Here is a 27,107-nt window from a genome sequence, read left to right as displayed (position 1 = left end):
CTTCCCAGCTACAGCGAGGGCCAGACCCCAGTAAAGCACAGGCACTCCTTATTCCGTTTCCACTATTGTCAATGCAACACTCCTGCATTAGGTAGTATACAATAGTCACACACCCATGTAGCATTCACATCCAAGACCTCTGCATTGAACACTATCATTTCTGCACTGCACTGCAGACGTACCTTTACACACTCACATTACAGGTCTTGTGTCATGTGAAAGCACCTCCAGGTAACGTCCACATCCACCCAGAGCAGCACCCAGGACCACGAAATGCAGGTCGCCATAGTTTCTTTCCTACCAGCACTCCACCAACTCCAATGATAAAATACTTCAAAGTGCAGTACAATAGTAAATAATATGCACAATGCACACTACTCAAGCACATACACTACGCAGTTGGACCCTATGCACTGGTACACACACACTTTCTCACCACAGCATTCAGTGGACACACTGCAGAACTGGTCACTCCATAAGCTCCTGCCATGCACTGGCAAATGTACCATGTGCTAACAATGAGCAAACCCATGCAATCAACAATGCATGCACAACTCACAAACCACACACGAAATGCAACATTCTGAGGAGTAGTTGCAAGCAACCCACATAGCTGTTCGTGTAAGGCTTCCAGCCATGCATCCAAGACGCTAGGCCCTCACCACACACACACACACACAGCACTCCCTAGTGCACCCCACGCTGTACTCCTCATGTCATGTGTAATGCATTTCCCATCTGCAATTGCACCTGCCACCTTTCACCCTGGCCACATCTTTGCATGCATGGCTCCATGACGCGTTCGGTTGCCTGTGCTGAACGGTATGTGCGTGACGCTGTACGTTGTCCATATTGCAACTTTCTGATGCTGCTGACTTCCTTTCATGTGGCAATGTGGTCAAATAATATCTTAAGCAAGGGTCTTATAAGGGCCTAACCATTACAAACGCAAATGGTGACATGTTGCTCCCTATTGTGCAATGGGGCAATGGGGCAATGGTGAACAACATATGCTAATGTACGCATAGTAGCTCACTTCTGAGGTTCTACCTAGTGTATAATGTCTTCCGCAAACATTGTGTGCTACGCACCACCTTCAAATGCATGCAGAGTGACAACTGCATCGCTGCATTATGTTGTGGTGGCTGTGATGAAGGCCTAGGCTGGTGGGTGCATGGACTACGGCCTACAGCCTACGGCCATGCAGCCAACAGTCTAGGCCTTGGACACACTCACTACAACATAACAGCCATGCAGGCGACCATGTAGGCATGTGCCAGAAATCCCAAAGACAACATACGCACCAGCACTTCCACCCAACCGCTGCACCATAAAGCAGGGAGGCAAGGACACATGTTCCACTTACTATAATGCAGAAATATATCGCTGTGTTTGGCACCGCTACCCACTTCCAATCACAAAGCATTACAAGCATGCCAACCAAACAAGACAATCTTCACAACATTGGGCCTGCTCCCAACACTCTAGTACGTGCATAGGACCAATGGTGCGTAGTGCACTGCAACTCTTACTAATCTGCGCAATGCACACTACGCAAGCACATACAAGAACCAGTTGCACAGTGACCTCTTCCATATGTACACTATTCCGTCAGTGCACCCAGTGGACACACTGCACAACTGGTCATGCCAGCATCTCCACCCATACACCGACAACTGTAGGTTGTTCTACCAATTACCACACAGATGCAACCAACATTGTGTGCACAGCAGCCGAACCCCGCTATGTTTAAATCCTCATGTCTCGTGTAATGCACTCCCCTTCTGCAAATGTGCCTGCCACCACTCATCACAGAAAGACATTGCCGCTACAGCTGCCATGCCATAACGAAGGCTGCCTGCAATGACCACACAAGATTGTTGCCTGTTGAGGTCACTGTGCATTGGCAGAGCATGCACGGATAACGCAGGCACACCCCAGTCTTCTTCTAATTCTAATGAGATATATCACATGAAGTACTTCTCACTCCCGCACTCTTTCCATCCCTTCTTCCCACGTCCAGATGCCGTACACTATGTTCTTCAGCCCCTTTCACCACCGCATTGTCCTCCGATATAACATGCCACCGTCATGGAACACTTTTGACACACATACCGTCACCGCACACTGCGTTGCAATCAACATTTTGACCGTGCGGCGAACCGGGAAATGGGACGCCAGAGCAGAGCCAGATATGACTAATTTTACTGCGCACACTGCTACGTACAAGAGGCCCAACCATGCACACAATGGCTTAGAGCCTTGCCACACACACCACAACACTATCCTCCGATACACCAAGGTGGCGTTTCCCAAAACCTTTGAAGCACAGCACGCTTCCCTCCAGCCAACCACCGGCCGCGTCCAATGTTCACCATGGCGTTCATCATGGCGTACCGCAGGCCAATGAGACTTCGGTCCGCGGAGCAAACAGGGAAATGGGTCAGCAGAGTATCACACATTTTTTGGGACGTACATATCTGTTCTTTCCAACAAAAGTACCGGTCGGATTTCCACCAAAAGCACACTTTGACCCAAGCCCCTGCTCCTCCCGCAAATTTGGTGACAATCCGTCCAGCCGTTCGGCCTGTAGCTGTGAGCAAAGTTTTTGCCCATTCAGTCTATGGAAAAAAAAATGTGGGACCCCCCTATGACTTTGCCCCTAGTGCACGAAACCTCACCAAACTTGGCAAAAGAATTCAGAGCCGGCCATATACTATTTCTGGTGACGATTCCTCAAGAGGGAGCGAAGTTATAAGTTATAAGCCACCGAAAAAGTGCTCTTCCTATGGGTTTAGCAACTTAACCATATGTTAACGTCTGTTACTGTCCATCACAGTGGCAATGGTGAATCCCTTACTTTAAACAATATACATTATCCGTCCCTTTGAACTGCCCCTTATTCGTTCTACTCCCTATGGGATATCAATTTTCTAGCAGAACCTATGATTATATCTGCAAATAGACACATCTGACATTCTAGGCCCTCTGAAGTCTACTTAAAGAATGTCCTGAAGGTCATGAGACCCCGGCCTGAAACAAGTTCAGCACTTTTTACCATCTATGAATCAGCCACTCCCTAACAAAATGTACCACACTCATTCTCACCTTGCTTAACCTGTACATTATTTTTACTTTGTTTTTTTAATTAAGTGCATTTGGTTACAATAGTGACCTTTTACACTTTACTCAAAAAACAGTGAAATAGAAAAACAATGTTGCACAATACTTACATACAATCTACTAAAACTCTTAATTTCATTTAAAATCCATTCTAATTAAAATTAGAATAAGATAGTTCCCACCATTAAAATGAATACAAATCACCTTGATTCTATGACTGGAGTGGAAGACTACTAGCTACCAATTGCCAAATATGAAACGCTGCTGCCGCCATCACTAGTGACTCAGCCCCAAAAATAGTGCTCCAGAATTGATCCGAAGTAGCAATTGCAAATTTACTGTAGGCTTTGCCTCACACTGGGTCAACATATGTTGTGAGGTTTCAACCTGCTTATCACAAAGTCTGCAGAGTCTACCTCCACGACCGAAAGGATACATTTGGTCATTGCTGGTAGGCGTAATTTTAACAAATAAGTCTTGGTGTGAGTATGACACAAACTTCCGAAGACCTGATGAATGGACTAGAGCTTGTCCAGCATCATAGAACCTAGACTTTTCCTGTATTTTGGCTAGATTAGGACTTCACTGTTTTCTCTAAGTCCCTAAACCATACACTCTTAGAAAATCTGGCAGTGTGAAATATGGTCTGCCCAACAAAGAGTCCACTCCCACTCACCCACAGTAGATTTTGGCCCAGAACTTACACACCACTATTTTCCATAATGACGTTAAAGGATGAGGCCCAGTTCCAGCCTAATCGCCTCCACCGGGATTCCGGTAGGGAGGTGGAAAAGCGACCGTAGAATTTTCCTCTCTAGCTTTGGTAGCCAGGCGACCACCCTATTCGGAAACAGTTTCATAGCATATAATATTGCTGGAATAATTGAGGGCCGATAAGCTATAACTTTTGCCTCTATGGAATGACCAGTGTGTGCTTCAATAATACTTCAAAGTGAAAGCCATTTATGCCAGGCCTTATGTGATATTCCACTCACCAAATAGGACGATGACATGATGGTCTCATCCAGATACCCAGAAATTTGTATTCGCAAATCTGTTCCAACTTGACACCCCCCAGCACCAGTCAGACGATGGAGTACCATGGGCCCCTTTCCGCATACCATTATTTTAGTTTTACTGGCATTAGGACTAAGACCAACGTCATTGGCATAAAGGTGGAGGGCCTGTAGGGAGCGCTGGAGTTCATTCGGAGTACAGTCAAGAATCACTATGTTGTCCGTGTATGACAAGCAAGGAAGACCTTCACCGACTTCAATACTAGTGGCAGCTCTGAGATATATAGATTAAAAAGCAGGGGTGCTACTGGGCAGCTCTGCTGTAGTACTCGATTTGTAGGGAAATATCCCGACAGGTCCCCTTCTTGAGATAGCCTGACTCTAACTTTGGTCTCACTGTACCGGGCCCTGATAAAATACAAAAGTGACGGGTCAATGCCCCAGCGCTCCAACATCTCCCAAAGGTTTGGCCTCAGCATGCTGTCAAACGCGGACGAATAGTCAACGAAACATAAATACAATATTGTCCCTAGCTAGCACTGGGTATCAGAAATAGATGGCCCTCTCTCGTGATTGCTTGATCAGGATTCTTATTCCAAAAATTCAGAAAATTCAACAGCAATAGTTCAATGAATGGGGAGAAAATATGTTAACAGCGAACCTTCCCTCAACGCAAGCATATAACTTGTAAACAACGGACACACACCTACACATCCCAGCATTGCACCTTGCCATATTAACATTGCCACACATACCTTTGATCAGCTTGAGTGCATTTTCCAGGTATTCATCTGCCGTGATTGGTTGATCATTGAGCTCCAGTTCCAGGGTGAAGTCTCGTACCGTCCAGATGAATGTTGGGAAGAAACTCATGAAATCTGCTGTGTCTGGCACTTTGTTCTTAGGGTCTTTTATATCAGATGACTTCACTCTGATATGTTTTGACAACTCCGTCACATAACTAGCAATCCATGCTGAGGAAAATGAGATAGACTATATTGCAACTGCACGGCCACCAAATTGTTCCAGAATGAGGGACTTAGGTGCAAGATTCGGCTTTGAAATATTTACTTCGACTTTCTTATTTCGTCTATCCTCTGTTTAATAGTAAATGTAGGAGTAATGGGTACAACAATGCAGTTGATAGCGCTTTGAAATAATTTGTATTCACTGATTTTCACCATGACCTTGAATGAAGCAACACAGGGATGGTGCTAGGCCCGATTCTCTGAATGGTTCCCCAAGGACCTGTAATGTTGGGGGCCCCCGCAGACAGCAAACGCCACAAAATACTTAACTACTTCATAACGCAAGGCCCTTATTCCTTAGCCACGCCGTGCAAGGCACTGACGACTCTCTCCCCTCTCGCCCCACTGCAGCCCCGAAGCCCCTGGAGACAACTATCCCCCCATGTCCAGGAGAATCCTCCCTGCAATCCCACACAAAGATCCAGTTAGCTATGCACATCTGTTGATTTCTTTCAAGGCGATTACAATGTGGAACAAAAAAACCCCTTTTATATTAGCCCCCGCCCCTTGTTTTCAAGGTGTGTACTTCTTTAAAAAGTGTTTTCTTTTTCTGGAATTTCCCATTCCCTTCACATATGTAGGATGTCGGTGTCATGCAATTGCTACAACAAGGTACCCATACCGTATAGTGTCTTGCGTTGTGTGCCTAAGCTTTGAAAGTCCAATGATAAAACTCAGAGGCCAGTTTTCAGTCTCACACTGCTTTGCATTTTAGTACTTGTTGTGACAAAATTCCGTCTATGAGGCTGGCATAGCCTGAGTTATTTGTGATTTATATTCCATAAAATGATTCTGGCAATTCTGCCTCTGGAAGGGAGATTTGCAGATTAATCTCCCTTTCAACAGGGCAGGCCAAGGTCACATGTGCATTCCTGAATACTTCTGGAGCCCGAAGTTGAAACAATAATAATAATAATGGGATTCAGTTGTTTTTCATAGAACCTTTTGTTTCTTTTTCTCCTTCCATCACTATCTTTCGTTCTTTAAAAACTTTTTCTTCTTACTTGTTTCCTATGTTTTTCTTTCATTTACTTTCTTTTTTCTTTCACTGTTGTACTCCTTTCGATCTTTTTTCACATACAAGAATATTTAGATTGGGGTGTGTTGAGCAAACTGTCAGTATTACATCTGCTTATGGGCCAGATCATGATTTATTTCAAAGGACTTTTGCAAAACAGGTGTGGGTTGCCTTTATAAGGAAGGGTACTTCTTTCCCCAAGTCATAACTGTGTGGACTATGGGTCTGGTGGCACATACATCTCGAAAAATAAGTCCTGTCTGATTTGCTAGGGTAGCTCTTGACATTAAACATTTATAATGTCACAAGACTTTGTCGTCATTTTAATTGTCAACCTGGTGTGAGAAACCTGAAGGTGTCTCACCTGCTAGTCCCCTGGGGTCTGTCATCCAGCCAGGACACGGCCATCACTTTTGGATCCAGTTCCTGGGGGTGGACCAGTGCGGGAGGTTCACCTGGGTGAGGGATCTTCGGGGAGTGGGACACTGGATGGCGAGACGCGGTATCGCCTTCACTGTAACACCTTCATCCCATCCTACCAGGTAGGATACTTAGGAACTTACACCCCTCCGACCCCACACAACACAAACACTTTCTCACGGACAGCTTGCTATGAGAGAAAACGGACTAACACCTGATCCCGTATACCTGACATGTCCCGATACGATAGTCAGGGAGGGTCAGGCAATTACTGACCATCACACACACCTGGCTTCCATCACATTTCCCCACACGGATAAAAGGTGGAGAACGAGAGCCCACTTTGAGCGAGGCAAAGCACACGAGGAAGCAGCAGTTCCAAGATGGCAGTAGTTTCACACAAGGTAAAAGACGGCAAAACAGAAGGGGATCGCAAGGAGGAAATTGTCTTTGACCTTTTCAACAAGGAACTGTTACTTTCACGAGGCCTCGAGAGTGGAAGGCGTAAGACCAGGAAACCAGGCGGAAGAATCCTGCAATCTGTGTTGGAGGTACCCAGGGCTCTCCCGCGTCGATAATCAAGGTAGTGAGAATCGCCTGCTGCTGTGGTACTGTCCTTGGCTCCTACAACAAAGCAGCAACATTGCATGTTGAACGCTGAAGCGAACAGTTTATGAAGTGCATGTGATAACCAACATGAGTAGAATTGGACAACAGATGAGGGATTGAACTTTGAAACCAAGATACGATACCTTAGATAGAGTGGTCTGGCACCGCGAATGTGCTCATTCGAAGGTATCCAATTGAGAGGTGACAAAAGCGGAAGAGTGACAAAGGATTGTGAATCGAAGTGGTCCTGCAACGGGTCAGGCAGAATCCTGTGCACACTTGAACGTCTTCAATGTTAATAGAGTAAATTAAAGTTGGTCCGAGCCCGAAGGAGGGAGATCAGCTGAGAGCTTTTGGTTAAAGCAAGTTTGTGTTAAAGTAAATTAAAATTGGTCTGAGCCCGGCGGAGGGAGACTGATTGAACATTGTGTTGAAACGGATCTGAGCCCAACGGAGGGGGATCTGGGGTGTACCGTGAATCGATGCCTGACCCAAGATATAGAATACATGAATTAGATACATGAAAATCCTACAAGCATTGTGCTAAAGGGGATTTGAGCCCAGCTGAGGCGGATCCAAGATGAATAGCGAATCCCCTGAGAAATTGAGTGCATGTGAAATCATGAGAAGAAAATAACTTAGTTTGTTTTGTCATATCAGGCCCTCTGAAAGAAGAGACTTTGAAAAGGCAAAGAGACTTGGGCACGAGGCCCTGATGCTAATGTTTGAACTGCACCCTCATGCTAGAGAAGCCAGAGATTGTGCTAAGCTCAAGTGTGCCACCTTGTCCATGCTGAAAACATGGGAAGGGAGGCCAATGGGCCGAATAGCCTGACTTATCATTTCTTGGGCACTTCTTTCTTTTACATAACACTGTTTCCCACAATATTTGTAATTAGAGGTAAGAATTGGCAATCGTTTTTTTTACTATAGGCCCTTTTACTTTGACAAGACACCACTAGGACTGTCTTATTGTTATTTGATGGTTGTAGCTTGCTCCCATCTTTAGATTTAGGATTAGATAGGTGTTTTTCAAACCTTTTTCTAAAGTTCAATAAACACCCTTGAACTGTGGTCACTTGTGTCCATCTTACTGTTGATACCATGACTTCCTTACACTGGTGACCAGCGACTCATCCATGGTAGGGCTCTGTCGGTTCAGATCAGCTGGGCTACGTTCCACCCATAATAAACCATTTGAGTGATGCAGGATGCCTTCCCTTTGATGCCCCCAAGAATGTTTGTTGTCTTAATCTAGGGAACAGAATGTCTCCTTGGAGAGTTAGGTGGGAGCTGGGTATCAAAGCCAACGTGCCAGGATACAACGGGTAGTCAACATCTGGTTTCTGATTACCAGAGATTCATTGAAGTAGGCAGACAGAGGAAGGGGGCATAGTTATGTTAGTGTGGGAGAAAGGTACAGTCAACAGAAAGGTTCCACCATCTTGGTTCTTGCTGGGGCTTCCTAAACTTCTTGTTGCCCCTCATCACTAGCTGTAGACAGAGCACCTTGGGTATGGCATTACAATGTCTATATAAAGGAGGGGCCTGTGAGATCCTGCTCTTCCCTTAGTGGCTTCATCTCTGGACTCTCAGAAGAATAAGATGGATTCACTAAACCCTGGTTGGGAATATAGTTTCTTCCAAATTCTTCTGCCATAGAGGTGATAATCAAAGACTTCCAAGGAAGAATCAAGCTCTTCTTACCCATCACTTGATCATTCTCAGGGACTTCAACATATGGTTCGAAGAGGAGAACGTAAACTCGCAGACATCTCTAACTAATCAGCTTGAGACAGTGAAACTACGACAGATGGTGAAAGGAGCCACACACACGACAGGAAACACTCTGGGTGCAATCCTTGCCAATAGGAACCTGATCACAACAGCACCACCAATCCAAATACTTTGGAGCAACCACAGAACAGATCCAAGCAACAAAGAAGCCTACATGTTAAAATGGAAAAAAGTCATAGGGCGAGTGATTGAACCAGAGGAATGGAGCCACATCTAGGCCAGAGCGAACAGAAGCTCCAAATGCATAACCAACAAAGAAGGGGCATTCAAGGTATGCTACAGGTGGTATCGGACACCAGAGATCCTCAACAAATGCAATCCCACGATTCCCCCGTTCTGCTGGAGGGGATGCCCAGACAAAGGCACGTTGTACCACCTACTGTGGACATGCCCCAAAGCCACGCTATTTTGGAAAGCTGTTCTAAAACAGGTCAAAGTGATCACCGGCCTCACGATCCCATGGGATCCAGGAATTGTCCTGCTGGGAGCGAGGGGTGAAGTCCAATTTCCCCTGACGGGCCGAAGAGCAGACCTATGCTCTCATTTACGAACAGCAGCGAAAATATCAATAGCAAGGCTCTGGAAAATCCACAAAGGTCCGGCAATCCAGATGTGGTGGTCCAAGTGTTGGGACATAATAGCAGCTGAAAAAATCACAGCCCTCCGGTTTGGGAACAGAGACAAATTCTACCAAATCTGGGCTCCCTTTCTGGACTACACACTCCAATTTACAGGGCTGGCTAGACAACCTCCCACCCTCCGATGGATGCAGAAGCAAGACTAGAGAACGCCGGAGGCGCAGGGCACAAGCTCGAGTCAGTCAACCCCTACGCAAATGGTACATGAAGAAGGCTCTGGACAATTGGCCGCTCCTCCCTCCCCCTGAAACAGCCAATACAGGCGATCGAAGGACTACGACTGCGGAGACTCATCTCCCCCCTAAGCCACAGAAATCACCATCCGCATTCTCCTTTCCCCCTCCCGATGGCCCTGCTGTCCCCCCGTCCTCAGACTACTACAAAGGTTAACTGTTTTTGTTATTTGTTTCCTCCGTTACCAAACAACCAAGCTTGGAATAATGATCTTGCTATAAAATGCCATGCTGTATGCTTGTTTGTACAAAACCAATAAAAAGAAGTTTTGGAAAAAAAAGAAAATGATGCTAAACAAGAGCTACAATGTATTCCTGCAGAGACAGCAGAATGTTAAGTAGCTTGTAACCTGGCCATTCAACACTGGATACTGCAGCATCCCTTTTAAGGAAGAGCAGCAGCTTTGGATGAGCTCTGCCGGTATCCAGTGACCAATTTGAACAGAATATAAAGGCGCCTGCTTGCCATTAGTCTGCAGGAGCTAGCCACAGAAGATGTTGGTTGGAAGGGCAGAGACCTCTGCTCTTCCCCCAATCCTCATTTTTGTACAGATTAAAGTTTTTTATCCTTGCAAGATAGACTCATGGCCTTAATTCCTTAGAGGGGTGCATTTACTCTGGTGTGAGCGTCATCAGGGGTTCCCCAATATATTTGAGGGGTGCTCCTGTAAATTGGGGTTCACTTTCAGTGGTGCCGACCCAACGTGATACTTAGTTTCTTGCCCCCCTACTTTGCGAAGCCCCAGGCAGGCCAGCCACGCCCATCTGTAGTGATCAGACTCTTAAATCAAAAAACCCATGTATCTTGAGCGACTTTAGTAGAAGCCATTTTAAAAGAAATTGTTTCTGCTCACTGGAGCAGGGCATGGCTCCTGACAGGCCAGCATGAGGACTTCGTAACGGAGGAAAAACTCAAGTGAACAACGCCCACGTGAGTATACTCTGGCAAGTGATAACAAAATGGGAACAGGTATGTATGATATGTTGATGTGAACGAAATATTTGGTGTTGTGAAAGATATTATGGTGATCTGAATGTTGTACGAGGTCAATGGAATAGATGGCATAGGACCTTTTGGTGCTGTAGTATGGAATAGGACTTTTCGTGATAAGGAATAAGATAGGATAGGATAGATTGGCGTAGTTCGAAGCAGAGTTCAGTCTGCTCCAGTCTGCGTTTGGCGTAAGAGGAGAGAGGAGCTGCAGCTACGACTGCTGAATTGGACTCCTGTACCTTTAATTCTAAAGACAGCCTACAAAACCCGACCCCGAGCGTGGAGCGCGGTGCGGAATTTGAAGCAGAGTTTAGTCTGCCCCAGTCCGCCCAAGGAAGCATCAAGGCGATGAAGCGCTCAATGGTGGCGAATGTGGGCATTCAAGGACCTATAACTCGCCACAAATCACTCCAACATCGGCGAAAGTTGGTAAACGGAAAGTTCTTGGAGGTAAGCCCAAACATTGAGAAATATTGTGCAAATGTTGATGGGTGCTTTAGACAAGCACCCTCACTAGCGTTGCTAGCTCTAGCAACTCTGAACATGGGAACAGGGGAAAGTGAGGCAAGATTACTTGACAACAGTGCAGCAATCAATTATCTTGCCATCGCAACCCCCAATGTGACCGGTCTCTCAGTTGAGACAAGGCAACCCTCCTCCTCCGTACACACTGATGTACGTGACTCGCCATTCGACATAACTGACTCTGACCTACTGTCAATGTGGCTGCCTGTAGAATAAGAGCTCCAGCTTGATGTGATATTTGTTGAGGGAGAAACATGAGAACTGCACGCTGAAAAACTAAGAGCATACCAGCATGCAAGCCTGCAGTTTTTTCATTCCCTGCACAAACCTCAAATTCACAAAGACAAAAGACACAGCTGTTCAATCACATGGTGGAGACCTCAAGTATAAGTTTACAGCATCAAAGTGTCATAGAAGGAGTCGAGACAGCTGAGGAAAATGAGAAACCATCCAGAAATACTGAAAATAAGACGCCTACATTAGACAACATATGGAGCAAAGAAGTACCGAGAACAAAAGAGGAAAACCACCTTGTAGAAATGGAGAACCGTGGAGAGAACGCAGAAGGTGCTGGCGCAAATTTACCTGAAAAGGCGGCAAGTTTTTCAACAGAAAAAAATGTGCTTTGTCAAACACCAGTATTTGACATAGATGCACGTGAAGCCCGCCTAACAGAAAGCAACTGAATGCCAGTTAAACGCAAAAATTCCCAAACAATTTGGAAAAAAGGAATACAGTCTCTTTGTTAGAACCGGAAAATCACTCGCTAAAAACAAGTACGCCTTACAACAAAGTCCCGCCACTGAATTTACCGCTTGAGAAACCTGGATTGCCAGATCACAGACAAGCTGGTCTCAAGAAAGCCAGCATTAATTCAAGCACGGCCGATTTACCTCACTCCGGTCGGCTAAAAAATAAATATAACATCTGACATCCAATCACCTGCTAAACAAGTGGAAGTAGATAATGACCCAAGCAGCAAAGGAAACTTGTCAATAGCTGCTGGTATTCAAATCCACAACAATGTGTTAGCAGCAACTTCTATTACTCTCCTCTCATTTATGAAGCTCCACGAGTCATTGAATGACGCCCTATAAGACCAATGGTCCTTATTGGCGGTGGTAAACAACAAGCGTCAAGACTTGGAAAAATTCACGCAACAACTCACTCTAAGACTCGACTATGAAGCAAAAATGGCAATCCCATTTAAGTGATTTTGCAAGACATGAGGCAGGTGAAAAATCGGAGCTGATCGACGCAGTGATTGAACGTACAAAATGGATGAGACACAATGCGATGATCGCAAAGGAAGTTCGTCCACATGACTGCGCCCGTCTTTGGTGTGAGAAAGGTTTGAACGCCCCAGTGGATGGCTCCCAGCTACTCCTACAATCCGCACAGGCAAACATTAACCAAAAAGTAAACGGAAATAACACAGCTTCAAATATAACTGTGAACATTCAATCAACAGTTCCAGTAAATCTGGCGACAAACCCTGGGGACGAGATTGCGGTCCAGAAATCTGCCATCTCATCAACCCCCTCGGCAAAACTAGATGGTATTCCACCAGAAAAGGACATCCTTGAGTGAAATGTGGCCAAAACGAACATGCAACAGACAAAACTGCCGTTAGATGCTCTTACAGTTCCAACGAGTGTCGACCAGTTTCCAGTTTGCCCATCGACTCAAAACTTGATTAAAAAAATATCATTTTGAATTTTTACAGGCTCTGCAAAAACCCTAAAAGTCACGGAAATGAAAAAAACACAAAAACAAGGTCAATGGAGAGAGTCCAAACAGAGACCAGTTGCTAAAAGAGCACGTTCAAATGATGCAAAAACATTCATCATAAACCTCACAACACCTCCTCGAATCGGTCTATTGCAGTGCAGAGTTAAAGAGGTGAGACAAGAAAAAAGATCTATTCCGACACAGATTGAGGTTTCAAAGGCATCTGAAATTGCCAAATCCAATAAAAGACCAAGAGTGGAATTGGACGACACAGAAGAAAAACTTTCAGAATCCTCAGTCGATCTTTGCAAATTCTTCATGTATTCAATAGACGACGACGAAGAAGTGGTTGATGCCACTGTTGAAGAAAGATGTTCAAATTCTGGCAGTGCTGGCAACCTAACCCAAATGGACAAAAACAAGCAAAAATTGCACAGAGAACAGGCTGGGGCAATTCTGAAAATAGTAAAAAGCATATAGGTGATACAAAGAACCTCCGTGGGTATTCAAGAGAAGCCGATTGCCCCGACCAGTTTGGAAGCCAAACACAATGCAATCAATCCAGCGTCGACATTAAACCCAAAACAAGAGCATCATACTAATGAATCTGGTCGAAGGTCCAACGCATCCCTAAGAAGCTGTTTGTGGAAACTGCAACTAGAAAACATTCTAAAAGAAAAGAATGAAGTAAATCTAAATAGATGCAATACGATGAAGCTGCTGCACAGTATACCAGCTTTGCGCACCATTCGATCAGATGATAATGCAATTGTTGAATACATGTCAGAAAGTCGTTCTGATTGGGTGATTCTACATATCACATCAAAGCTTATTGCAAAAACACTAATGATGCAAAAGACGACCTGGTATTTTTTGGGTTTGAATTTTTACCCTACGACGACAAGTCGACATCCCATGAGCAATCACAAAAACCCCATGTTGATCAAAGCTCCAACGAACAAAGACGAGACGAACTATGGGAACAGTTTAAATCAAATTCGGCAATCTCACCCGAAGAGAAACAAAAAGCGAGTCAGCTAAGTAGTTCATTCCAACCACAGCGCCAACTAAAAAAATACCATTAGCAAAAAGTCAGTGATAATGACTCAACCTACATGCTGACCTCCTGGAACACCAGAGGTTTTGCCCATTTATTTCAAGAGGGTTGCCAGTCAATGGATAAAAACGTCATAATTTGTCTGCAAGAAACTTTGATTCGGGAGACTCCAATACGAGATGGCTATTCAATTTTCCTGAATGCTGCAATAAAGAATCTATTTGGCCGTACATTTTCTGGTCTGATTACAATGATCAAACACAACTGCAGTTGAAAGGTGCTAAGCTCAGTAAATCCAAACTTGTTTGTGCAAGCCACCACCTTACAATATACACATAATAACTCAATGAGACTGCAGCAGTTACTGCTTATAAACACATATTGGAACCCTGCAATGATTCCCCAAGTCAAATTTATTTCATCAGTGACATCTTTAATTGATGAATGCCTACTAACCTTCGATGACCCAGCCTTCTTAGTATGCAGGGATTTAAACTACTCCTGATTCAATGGAAAAAAGGAAAAATTGGTTACTAAAGACAGGGACGGCCCTGTCCAAAAATCAGACAGAGGTCAACGGTGGCCTATTGAACTAGCAAAAAGAGACTGCTCAATGTTAAATGGCTGTACCAGAGGTGACATCCCGGCTGCTGATATATGGCATCGAGGAAAAAGCTAGAAGACTCTGGACTACATTTGGGCATCAAGAAACCTAGTAAGCAGAATCACCAACTTATCAACAATAAAGACGACAAAGAGTGACCACAATGCACTGGTACTAACCTGGCAGTGGCTGCCTAGTGCAGTTCCAGTGAGATACAATGGAACGCTGGCCATTAATAGTAGTGCAAATAGACAACGAATAAATTCCAATCAGATAGCAGTACTAACATCTAAATATTTATCACTTGATGACTTTGCCACTCAGGTTAACTATGCCCCTCTGTTGATGCAATTCAAAGTGAGACAAAGCAGAGGTAAAAGGGACACGGTTGTTAATAAAAATCCTCACAGGGTATTGGTAAGCAAAGCAAACGCTCCAAAAAGATCTGAAGCTCTTGAAAAAATCCCAAGTTGAAAATCGTGCCGATGAAATGAAAAAACAGCGCCAACGCTATTGTAACTGGATGATAACATTTGCAATAATTAGTGACCAAGAAAAAGCAGAAAACATTCTGCGGCTAATTGTGAAAAACGATACTAGACACATTTGGGAAATAATAAACACAGGATTATCAAAACAAATGTACCTCATGTCAAACGAAGTAAATGCATCGGTACGACGACTCAAAATCTAAACGAGACACGATGGAATGTTGTCGAATCCTACAAAGACACTGAAAAGGCAATCCAAGAATTAAAAAACTCAAGAGCTGCGGGCCCTGATGGCATATCCAACGTGATGCTTAAACTGAACCATCCTCTGTGGGCGACCTTCATCAAAGCCCTATTTGAAAAAATTGCAGTAATACACGCACAGCCCGATTCCTGGAAGAGGGCAGTAATTGTACTGGTATTCGAGAAGGGCAATTGTGACGATTCAACACATTATTGGCCAATTTGCCCTTCTTGATACTATTGGAAAGGTATTTGCAACATTTCTTCAAGATAAATTATCTACGTGGGCAGCAGAGAATGCATCAATGGTGGATGAGTGACAAACAGGATTCACAAAAGGTGTAGGAGCAGAGTTAAATTTGATCCTACTCAACATGGCAAAACTGGATGCACAGAAAGGCGAGAAAAAATTATTCCTCGCCTTCATTGTCCTGAAGCAGGCCTTTGACAGCATTAACCGGCAGTATTTGTTGGACGAACCTCAATCATGGTCATGTCCAAATGAGTTATTGCAACCTCTAATGGCATTATACACAAACACCTCAATCCGAGTGCATCTCAAAGCGCAAGGCGACCTAACAGATGAAATGCATACTAAAAAAACAAGGATGCCCATTAGCAGCAGTTCTGTTTAAATGTTTCATTGCTGACTTACCAAAAGCTCTAAAACAACCGAGGACTTCCCTTCCAAAAATAAATGGCCAGCAACTCAGCTGGGTCATCTATGCTGACAACATAGTGCTCATAGACTCAACTCAAATAGGGCTACAAAGACTGCTTACAGCACTACAAGGTTATCTGGAGACAAATGACCAAAAAATAAATGTAAAAAAACCAAGGATAACATTTGGACCAAAAAAATCAACAATGTGATAAGAATTTTACCTGGTCTGTAGGTGGAGAACCAATAGACTTAAACAGAATACGCTATCTGGGAGTGCTATTCAACACCTCGATTAGAGAATGGAGTTGGATACAAGACCTGACCTCACAGATTCGTATGTTTGCCTTACAAGGGGCAAAACTGCATACTGCGTATGCTAAATTTACATTAACACTGGTATTATTTTTATCTACAAAAAGTTGTACCAGCAATAACATTTGGATGTGAAGCAGGCTGGAACATTAATGCAAAAATTTGGGGCCAACCTGAAGGTCAGTTTTGGCCAAAGGTGCTCAAACTCCTGCAAAACGTGTCAATAAGAGCTATTCGATATGAACTATGCACTGACTCATTATATGGCACCGTTTTGTGGAAAGCCATCGCAGAACTGCAAAAAATGCACCTAGTTCCTACTTCAAGACCATACGAGATCTTAAGTTTGAAGTCTAACCAACCACCTTCAGAATTATTAGTAAAATGGGAGATGAAAATATTAAAGGAGGCAGATGTGTCATTAGAATTAGTACTGCAAACTCTGCAAATTTCAAAGAAACAAATTAACTGTTGGAACTGGATAATAAACAATGAGAAACACATTAATTTGGCAACAGCCTTAGACTTTGGTACAGCAATCCATGAAATCGATACAACTCGAAAATACTTGACCAAATTTCCATCCCGATACCATCCAGACCAGTTTCTGAGACTACGTCTAAACCTATACAAAACAAAAGAGATTCTGATGGTGAAGCATGACTTAAAACATTAAATAACAAGTGCAGATACTGTAAGAATGCTGTGGAATCTGTAAAACAGCTAGTGATTGAATGTGTATCAATTACACCTCAAGTTTCGTTACATTTGCAAAAATGTGCCCCTCAAAACGGAAACGTGGAGGAGTGGTGGTGTTATTTGATCACAATCTGGTGATAGCGACTATAGATGGAATCAAAAGAACAATGAGGGATCATTGGCAAACCCCGATTATGGTCGAACCAGGGCGAAACAGGATCCGATGGAACGAAAGAAAAGTTAACAAAATGTTAAAATCCTGGAAAATATAAACAAAGAAGACTTGGACACAAACAAAGAATATCTAACAATGTTTGAGCAATACTCAGAGACGGTGCGTGGCCCGTTAAAGAACAAACTGACCCATAAGCATTTGTATGATCCAAAGATAGTGGCAAAGAAGCGAGAATTGAGGAAAACACGAAGACAATTGCAAAAAAAAGGAACCCAAGAATGGTGGCTGGAATTTGACAACATCAAAAAAGCTTATAAAAGATGGCTAAAACTTCACAAATAGAACATGCTACAAGAAGATGCCGAGGCAATGTTAAAACTTATGAACAACAGAAATCTAGCAAAATACTGGGAAGTCATAAACAAAACAGAAGCTCCTCAGAAAGTGCTCCTTTCAAGTCTAGTCCCAGAGGCTCGTTGGATTAAACATTTCTCAGACATGTTTCCAAAACAAACGGCTATTGGATATGAACTAACAAATGATAAGAAAGATTGGGTGCTCCAAATCTCCGAACAAGATATACTCAAGAATATACATAAACTGAGTACTTCAAGAGCCCCAGGGCCTGATGGGCTCACAAATCAGCTCTTAAAAGAACATCCTGAGGCCTGGTCAAAGTTTTGCATCAACCTCTTTCGAAACATATCAAAAAAACAAAGGAGGTCATTACAACCTTGGTGCTAAGTGCACCAACTTTACCACCATGGTGTAAACTACGTTTACACCATGGTGGATGGCGGATTTACCGCCCCATTCCAAGGTGAGTGGGGCGGTAAATCCCCATTTCCCATTTTCCCTTCCCCATTCCCATTTTTGCCCCATAGGGCATAATGGGAGTGGGGAAGGCGCTAATTACGCCGCCGTAATTTACGGCGGCGTAATTAGCACCATGGCGGGTTAGCGCCAAAAGCAGGCGTTAAAGTGGGAATCCGGCGTTAAGGGTTAACGGCGTCGTTAACCCTTAACGCCGGGGTTGTAATCACCTCCAAAGAGTCCCAATGTCATGGAAGACAGGCATTATAGTACCAATATTAAAAAAAGGAGATAGAAGCCAGCCGGGAAACTTTAGGCCAATCGCTCTCCTGGATGTCCTCGGGAAAATCTTTGCAAGTCAAAATTATACCATCTGACCAAATGGATACACGATTCCAACAACTTTGACACCCGGCAAACGGGATTCGTGAAAGGTGTTGATGCTTAATATCCTGAAAATGGAGGCGATTAAAAACAACAAGAAGGTTTATGTGGCATTTGTTGATTTGGCCTGTGCTTTTGACAGTGTAGACCGTCAAATCCTATGGAGAAAACTTGAGCACTACGGCTGCCCAGGAAATTTGTTAACACCAATACACGATCTACATTCAGATACATCAATTCGCATAAGGCTGAACCAGGCGGGTTTGCTCTCTTCTCCAATATTAACATCAAGAGGGGTCAAGCAGGGCTGCCCATTACGGGCAACTCTGCTTAATTTCCTAATCTCAGATGTAGATAAAGACCTGTCGGAAGTCCGCTCCTTCCCTCCAAAGATAAATGAGAGAGCGCTGCACCACATGGCCTATGCAGATGATATGGTCATTTTAGATCAGACTCCAATTGGTCTGCAGAGAAAGCTGATAGCCCTAGAGCTGTATATGGAAAAAAATGGGCTAACAATGAATCCATCTAAAACGGAGATCCTAACTTTTCAGAATCTAAGGACAAAGAAGAGGAAAAAGGAACCGAAATGGTACATCGGAAACAAGCTAATAGCCCAAGCGACCCAAGTGCAGTACTTGGGAGTAACAATCAGCTCAAACATAAACAATGAGCCAATGATGCAAAGGATCAGACGAAAATGCAGAATGCTAACAGCTCAAGGAGCTGTGATCAACAACAAATATGGGAAGTTCAGTCTGAAACCGGTCATGGACTTTTATCGAGTGAAAGTCATTCCTTCGTTAATATTTGGAGTGGAAACAATGCTTGGATGCTCACACACCATCTGGTCTTGGTGTGAAAACAATTTTTGGTCCAAGATCTTATGGTTACCAAAAGGAGCTTCGATTGCATGTCTCCGGTACGAACTTGGGTTGATCTCGATAAATGCCCAAATACAATGGAGCACTTTAATCTTATATCGGAAAATTATGGGAGCCGACTGCTACCCGCAGTTCCAAATTTTAAATTCTGATTGGGCGGCCCAACCAACGTCTATACTGACGATGTGGAAAGAATCATGCGCAAAAATTCAGAGTGATCTGGCAACAGATCTACATACACTCATTAACAACCCAAACAATATTTTAAAAAAACTATGGGATCAAGACTGGACTGAAACGTTGGAACTGAGAAGAGCACATCGTTGCATGAAGAACGTGCCCTTAGAAGCTCGACAACCCTTGAAACTTCCTAAATATTTGGAACTCTTCCCTTCTAATCAGAAAAGAAGAACTTTTATGCTGTTTCACCTAAATGTGTACCGCACTAAGGAAAAAACAAACATCTGGATCAAATCAGTAATAACCGATGATGAATGTCGGTTTTGTAAAAAAGACAAAGAAACCTTGAAACATCTTGTCCTGATATGTCCAAAGTTTGACGGATTAAGGCAAGCCATTCTTAAAAAGGTAAATGTCTTGGCAACATGCCGAAGTGCAGAAATAGTGTGGAGTTTGCTCCATCAAGGAGACATCAAACAAGTAACTTTTGCACTAACATTCTTTTTAGAGAATTTGGAAAAGTGCCTAAACAACGAAGGGAAATAACATGTGAATCTGGACGAAGTGTGCCATTTCATCTACCGTCTTTGTTCAGCCTAAAATTAGCTTCTTGGACCATTTGAAATAGTACGACTTTTCATCTCTCTATTTTTAGATTAAGCGGAAGAACCACCCGTATTCATTCTTTCTCCAAGTTCGCTTGTCTTCTTTTACTTTCTTTTGTTTCTTATTCCTCTTTCTTTGTCTTTTTTAATGAGGAATTATTTACTGTGGAATTCCTGTAATTCAAAATTTGTATTTTAAAAGTTTGTAATGAACTAATAAAATAAAAAAAAAATAAAAAAAAATAACTTTTGGTTAACCGGTGCAGTAATTAACTTTATGGATGTTATCTTGATAGACAAATAATTTAACCAGAGAACTTCTACCTAACTTGGTTGTTTAACAATAAGACATCGGGTGAGGGATGTCGATAATGTTTAATGAATAACGAGAAGAGTGAAATATGTAACGAAAAGTTTGTCTTTTTTTTGCTAAACTAATGTTACAATAAAAAAAAATACTGGATAGGATTTCAGGTGATGTGTTAAGGAGTAGAGTGGATAAGAGGTGGGTTATGTATTGAAATTGTCATGTATTTCTGTTTTTCTACTTTTTATAGTGGAAAGGGAACCTCAGCATATAAAAGACTGAGATGAAAGGGATCCTCAGTTTATAAGGACTCAGAGGTAAGGGATCCTCAGCCATAACAGGTTGAGAAGGTAGTACCACACATTATTCTTTTATGACGCTAGAAGCAATAAATGGTATTACAAAAGTAGTGGCTCGATATAAGGAATGGACCTGGATTTTAGTCAATTATTTTTTGTATATTTTCTCTTGCTGTATTTTGTGGTAAAAAAGGAAGGAAGTTGGATGAGTCGCAGTGTGTGTATGTGAGAAATCAAAGTGGAGAAAGTGTAAAGGGGTGGGGAAAAAGTGGGTTGATCTGTATTTTTGAAGCGTGTGTAGCATAGCAGTGAAGTAAAGATTAGGGGCGGGCGCAACATTATGGAGGAAGAAACTCCGATAAAATACATGCATAGGGTTCTGCCACTGTATTGTGACAGGTTAAATAAACAATTGATAGCAGAAACAAAGGAAGGGGGTACGTCCTGCTCCTGGCCAGAGCAGGGCTCCCATAACAGAAACATGCTAGAAAAAATGTCCATCTTTGTAGCAGCAAAATATGAAGGGAGCAAGTCCTGAAAAAGAAAAGAGATTCTAAATCTCTGTCAGTTAGTTGTGGATATGGAAGATCAGGATTGTGAAAAAGAGATCCAATGTAAGGGGATATACCCGTAACGCCTAAAGCTGCAGTAGGGTGTACAAACCCAGTCTATAAGCCTCCAGAGGTAGAGAGAGTGTCAACAGGATTATCAGGATTAGCAACTAGGGGGGGACTCAAGAGCTTTTGCACCTCCATATAACCCATCCACAAGCTCTAATATGCCTGTAGCATTGGTGTACCCAGAGGGTCCACAAGTAGTCAGACAACGAGTTAAGAGCATTGTGGGAAAGGTTGGTCAGGTTGGAAGACAGATTGTTTGTTTAGATTCAACCCTGGGGCAATAAGAAATGTTTGTGTTGAAAAAGATGATGGGCAGAGGGTATGGACGGTCATTGGACAAGAAGCAGAACAAGGAACGGAAAATGGTAGGGAAGATCAAGGTGGCAGAAATAATGAAGAAGGAGATCAAAGAGAGGCAGTGGAGAGAAAAACGTCCCTGCCACAAGAGGCAGTGAGGAGGGACATACCAAGAAATAGACCAGATTTAATCATGGTACTTCAAGATCAAAAGAATACTAAAGGGGTAGAAAACAAAATAGATATGCATATGCCTCTAATACATTAAGAAGTAGGGATAACGCAGTATGTGTCATGGCCTCAAAAGGACAAAAATAATTTGATTAAAGCTCTCCCCCAGCTTATAGCCAGAGTTAGTAAATGGATCTATGAATTTGAAAAACAAACAGCAGGAGTAGCCTTAGCACTAGGAGATTTTGAGAATCTACTGGTCACCATAGTTGGGGTCCAGGCTGGGGACATATGGGCAAGGGCTGGGGTAAGTCTTGCATATAATGAACATGATGGAGCAGCCTTTGATGAGGTAAGGGCAAGGGTATGGGCTGCCCTTCAAAGGATGTACCCAGATACCCCTGACTTACATTCTTTAACGCAGTGCACAATGGGTGAGGATGAGGAGCCAGCTAGGTTTATCCTTAAGTTACAGGAAATGTGGAGAGTTGAAACAGTAGCATTTTTCTATTTTATTGTAAAGAGGGGACTACCAAAAAAGAGGTCCAGAAGGTACTAGATACAATTGTGGGAATTGAAGCCAAAGGGTGGGCAAAGATGCAATATATAATAGTCCACAATTGTAAGAGAATCAAGGAGCGGGACAGGGAGACAGGGCAGAAGCAGGAAACGGATGAGGAAAAACTAGTGGAAAGATACTAAATAAGGTTGTCGTCCAAGCACCAGTGACGGCACAGGCTCAGGGGGAAAGGATAGGAGATACTCAACAAATTGGGAATGCCACAACTGCAGCACTATGGGGGGTAGGGGGACAGTACCCCAACCCACAGAGGCAGTATGAAGGAGCACCAAGGGGAAAAGAAGGATTTTGACGAGCAAGAGGCTTTGGAAGGATAGGGCCCCGGACAGGAGTATTGGGAACATCACAGTGCTGGTATTGCGGGAAACAGGGGCATTTCACAAGGGAGTGCAGGAACAGGGTTATGATGAGATTTAATTATGGGCCATCACCTCCAGGGCAGGGATTCCAAGTGCCCCAAGGAAGGAGACAACAGCAATTTGGGCGAGGGGGTCAGGCAAGGACAACATGGGCAACAACTACAGCAGGTTGATGGAACACAGTTTATCAGAATGGCAGGGGGAACGGGCGCCCCATTCGAAGGAGTTACAATGACGGGGCGGCATTTTTCATTCCCAAGGACAAATACATATTCTGATTAGGACAGCCCACAGAAAGCACTTGCATGTCCAATCCGATTGATACCCGCACACCCTGAAGAGGAGCCCTTGGTGGAGGAGGAAATAGGAAACAGGCAATTTGTATTTATGGTAGATTCAGGTGCAACCAAATCATGCATCATGGAGGGGAACCTTCCATTATCAGGTAAAACTCTTTACATGCAGGGATTCTCTGGGGCTATTTATACAGTTCCATACATTGAGGAGCTGAATATAAAAGCAGGGGAGGGGAGGCAGTACGAGCCCCCTTGTTATATTCAGAGAGTTCCCCTGTGAACTTGTTGGGTAGGGATCTGCTCAGTACAATAAATATAACTATATCGCTGAAATCAGAACAATCCCTTAAATAACAACGTGGGAGAAAGAGTATGGACTGATCACTTTACTTCTCTATTTCAGAAACCCAGAGACGAGATCTTTGTTAACCAGATTAACTCAAACAACCCATGGACTCCAAATTGGGATTTGGTACACATCAAAAAGAAAATATCACGCTTCAATACCTCTAGGGCCCACGGCCCTGATGGCATAACAAACGCGGAACTCAAAGAACATCCTCTAGAATGGGCATGGATGCAAGAGCAATACCCACTTCATGGACAACAGCAACAATCGTGCCTATTTACAAAAGCGGCCCAAGAGACCAAGCCAAAAACTACCGCCCGATAGCACTATTAGACGTCATCAGGAAAGTCTTTGGGTCGCTTTTACTTGACAACTCTCAAAACTGGTCAAGAACCACCGGGCTCGAAGATCCTCTACAATCTGGATTCATTAAAGATGCAGGAACATTGCCAAACCTCCACTTAGTGATTACTCTAAAGGGCAAGATACATGAAGGCAGTCCTAAAATTTACTTTGCATTTGTTGACCTGGTCCAGGCTTTCGACCAGGTCAACCGGAAAATACTGTGCGAGAAACTAACAGCACAGAATTACCCGGAAAGTATACTGGGGCCAATTAGAACCCTTCATCAAGACACATCAGTAAGGGTCCATTTAAATAGAGGGGGCACGCTGTCAGACCAAATTACAACAGCCAGAAGAGTCAAACAGGGGTGCCCCCTCGCACCTACTCTGTTCAACTCTTATCTGTGGGACATCAAAGACTCAGAACTGAAAGTCTGATCGTTTCCTCCAACTGTAGGCAAGACAACGATTTCGAGACTCCTCTATGCAGATGACCTAATTCTGTTGGATTACACCCCATTTGGCCTGCAGCGTCAATTTCAACGAACTGGTAGCCTACATTAAGAAAAACAACCTCGAAATAAACAAGGCAAAAACAAAGGTTATGATATGGAAATACAAACCAAAACGACAGGAGACCTTTTGCTGGACCTTGGAAGGAGACAAGATTGAACAAGTCACAGAATTCAAATACCTGGGGGTGATTCTAAGCATCAACAAACAAGAAAGCCCCATGCAAAACTATTTGACGGAAAGAACAAAGAGACTAGCACTACAGGCAAGAGCCATAGACAGAAAGTACTGCCGTTTCACAACAATACCGCTTGTACAATTCACCAATGGGGGACTACCGGGGTCCATGAGGGAAACGCTAATTGTCCCGATACCCAAGCCTGGGAAACCAACGGAAGAGTGGGATTCTTACCGCCCATTGGCGATGCTGAATTACGATGTTAAAATCCTCACCACGATACTAGCTAAACGCCTGAATAGAATAATAGGGAGCCTAATACATAGCGATCAGACAGGTTTTATTCCAGGGTGCAGTACTGAGTTAAACCTACGCAGACTGCAACACATTCTGGTGCAGAAAGAGGGATCCCAAAGAGAATATGCTATACTCTCCCTCGACGCTATAAAAGTATTCGACTCAATTTATTGGGAGTGGCTGCTGGCGGCACTAAGGGAGTTTGGATTTGGGGAGGTCTTCATTCGCTGGGTTCAGATCCTATATACGAACCCCAACGCCAGGGTAAAAACCGGAAGGATGGTGTTGGCAATCTGGGATATAAAGAGGGGGACCAGACAAGGCTGCCAGCTGCCCCCAATGCTATACATCTTGGGCCTTGAGCCAATAGCGATATACCTCAGAAAACAGTATCTAGATGCCGGTGTCTGGGTTGGGGGAGTGGGGCAATATAACAGGTGTGACCTGCAGGCTAGTATTTTTCCATCCTTCCCTCCCCTTTCTTTACACATGTATTGTATACCACAACCTCTGCTCCCTGTTCTTTCCCATTATGTTGCTCGCCTCCCAAATGTGATTAGGTGCTGCCTGCATCTAGTTGGGCTCTCATGGCTCTGCATGCTATGATGTGTTAAAGCATTGTTGTAAGTGGTGCATACAATTCTACAGTACACATTTCGAATTGCAACCTACTGAACAGGCATAAAAAGTCACTCACCCCCTCAGTTCTCCTCATGCACACAGCATACAATGCTGTACTTGCCAAAAGTTAATCATCATTTGCCAATGGAGAGTGCACATTTTCAGGCCTGCCAGGATGAGGCGTTAGTCTTAATTGTTGGATATGAGCCCAGAGACAGTCTGTACTGTGAATCTGTTCCTTTTTATGGAGCTGTACCCGCAATGTTAATGCAGTAGAGATGATGGCCTTACGTGTCCATTTTAAGTAGGAACTCATAATGTAAAAGAGTGTTTCAGGACATGTGCCAGGGGGAGTTCTCAATAACTAATAGACTAAGCTTGATGAAAGTGATCTAGAGACCCTCCAGCAGATTAACCTTCTGATGCTTTCATCCTTTAATTGAGCCGTTCTTTACGTCACAGGTCTTTCGCACTGTCACCTTCCACACGCTGCCCTTTGCTTAGGTGGGGCTGTCCTACACCGATGTCACTCTTTGAAGAGGGGTGCTCCCAATTCAATTCCGGCCTCGATGCCAAAGTGCCTTTTAGAAGGGGAGGCTGCCAGTCATCCTCTGTCCATACTTCTTCCCCTTTTCCCCAGTTAAGTGAGTAACATTCGCCCCTGCTTCCCAAGTTCAACAAACACTTCCTTTCCACCCCCTTTCAATTCCCTGCTGACCCAGACATTCACATCCACCCTATCATGTGCCTTATTCAAAAGAATGGTCTCTTGAAGAAAGTAAGTGTTCAAAGATTAAGAAGAGACTTTAATATGCACTGAGTCATGCGTATATTTATTTTTCACAGTTACATATTCAAAAGGATACTGCAGCTGCTCCAGTGCCCGCTGGTCGATGGTGCCCATGCTGTTGTAGACAAAGGCGCTGCTCAGTAGTATAGCCAGGGAAAATATCCAGTTATCATTATTAGAATCTCCCTAGGATGGAAAAAACATGTTCTGTGTTATGCTATGTTATTTTAAAGGCTATTTATGTTGCACACTATCACCAACTGAGTGGTCCCCTCGCGCTCTGGCGGATCTGAAAAGCAAGGGGGTAGGGTAAGTTAGTAAGGCAGAGCGGGAAAAAAGCGCGAGTACTGTGATGTGCTGTTGGCAGCTTCAGTTCGGTTTATACCGTTCGCAGAGCGCAGGTGTGATTTTTCGGTCGGTAGTTGTCATGTGATGTTGTGCGAGGCTATGTGCAGTTTGTTTTGAGGTTGCCAAATTGAAAATAATTCTGACTTTACAGCTGTCAGGTCTCCATCTGTGACTTTAGGAATAACTTCTTGTTGTCATCAAGTCAGAACATATATGGAGCCCTATATCTTCTTTCTGTTTCATCCATTACAGCTTAAAGCTGGACCATTGCTAGTGAAGGGGTACAGCTCTGCCTAGTTGCCGAACAGATTAACAGATGTGATTTCTGATAGCTGATAACTGAGTCTGATCTACAGTCAGGACAGGAGTTACCACATTATACACCAGCTTCAAGGACCTGCATTGGCTGCATCATCTTCAGAGCCCTCCACTCAAGCAAGCTAGCCTGCCTGGAGGATGAAACATGCCCACCGGGCCCCCTGCACCACCCACATT

General features: G+C 43.7%; 1 protein-coding gene across 2 annotated transcripts in view; it reads right to left on the bottom strand.

Moving 5' to 3' along the window:
- LOC138491220 (guanylate-binding protein 1-like) overlaps positions 1 to 27,107 on the bottom strand; it is a 292,885-nt gene that overhangs the window by 218,354 nt on the left and 47,424 nt on the right. For both annotated transcript variants that reach the window (XM_069617609.1, XM_069617608.1), the window contains exons 4-5: positions 26,341 to 26,450; positions 4,895 to 5,100 (exon numbers count right to left, since the gene is read on the bottom strand). In XM_069617609.1, coding sequence (XP_069473710.1) covers positions 4,895 to 5,100; positions 26,341 to 26,450 — 316 coding nt within the window. The remainder of the gene's footprint in view (positions 1 to 4,894; positions 5,101 to 26,340; positions 26,451 to 27,107) is intronic.

This window comes from Ambystoma mexicanum, chromosome 10 (genome assembly GCF_040938575.1).
Source record: "Ambystoma mexicanum isolate Mex_15411 chromosome 10, UKY_AmexF1_1, whole genome shotgun sequence".
Lineage (NCBI taxonomy): Eukaryota > Metazoa > Chordata > Amphibia > Caudata > Ambystomatidae > Ambystoma > Ambystoma mexicanum.
Note: the sequence above shows the minus strand (reverse complement) of the source record. Positions and strands in the feature narration are given on the sequence as shown.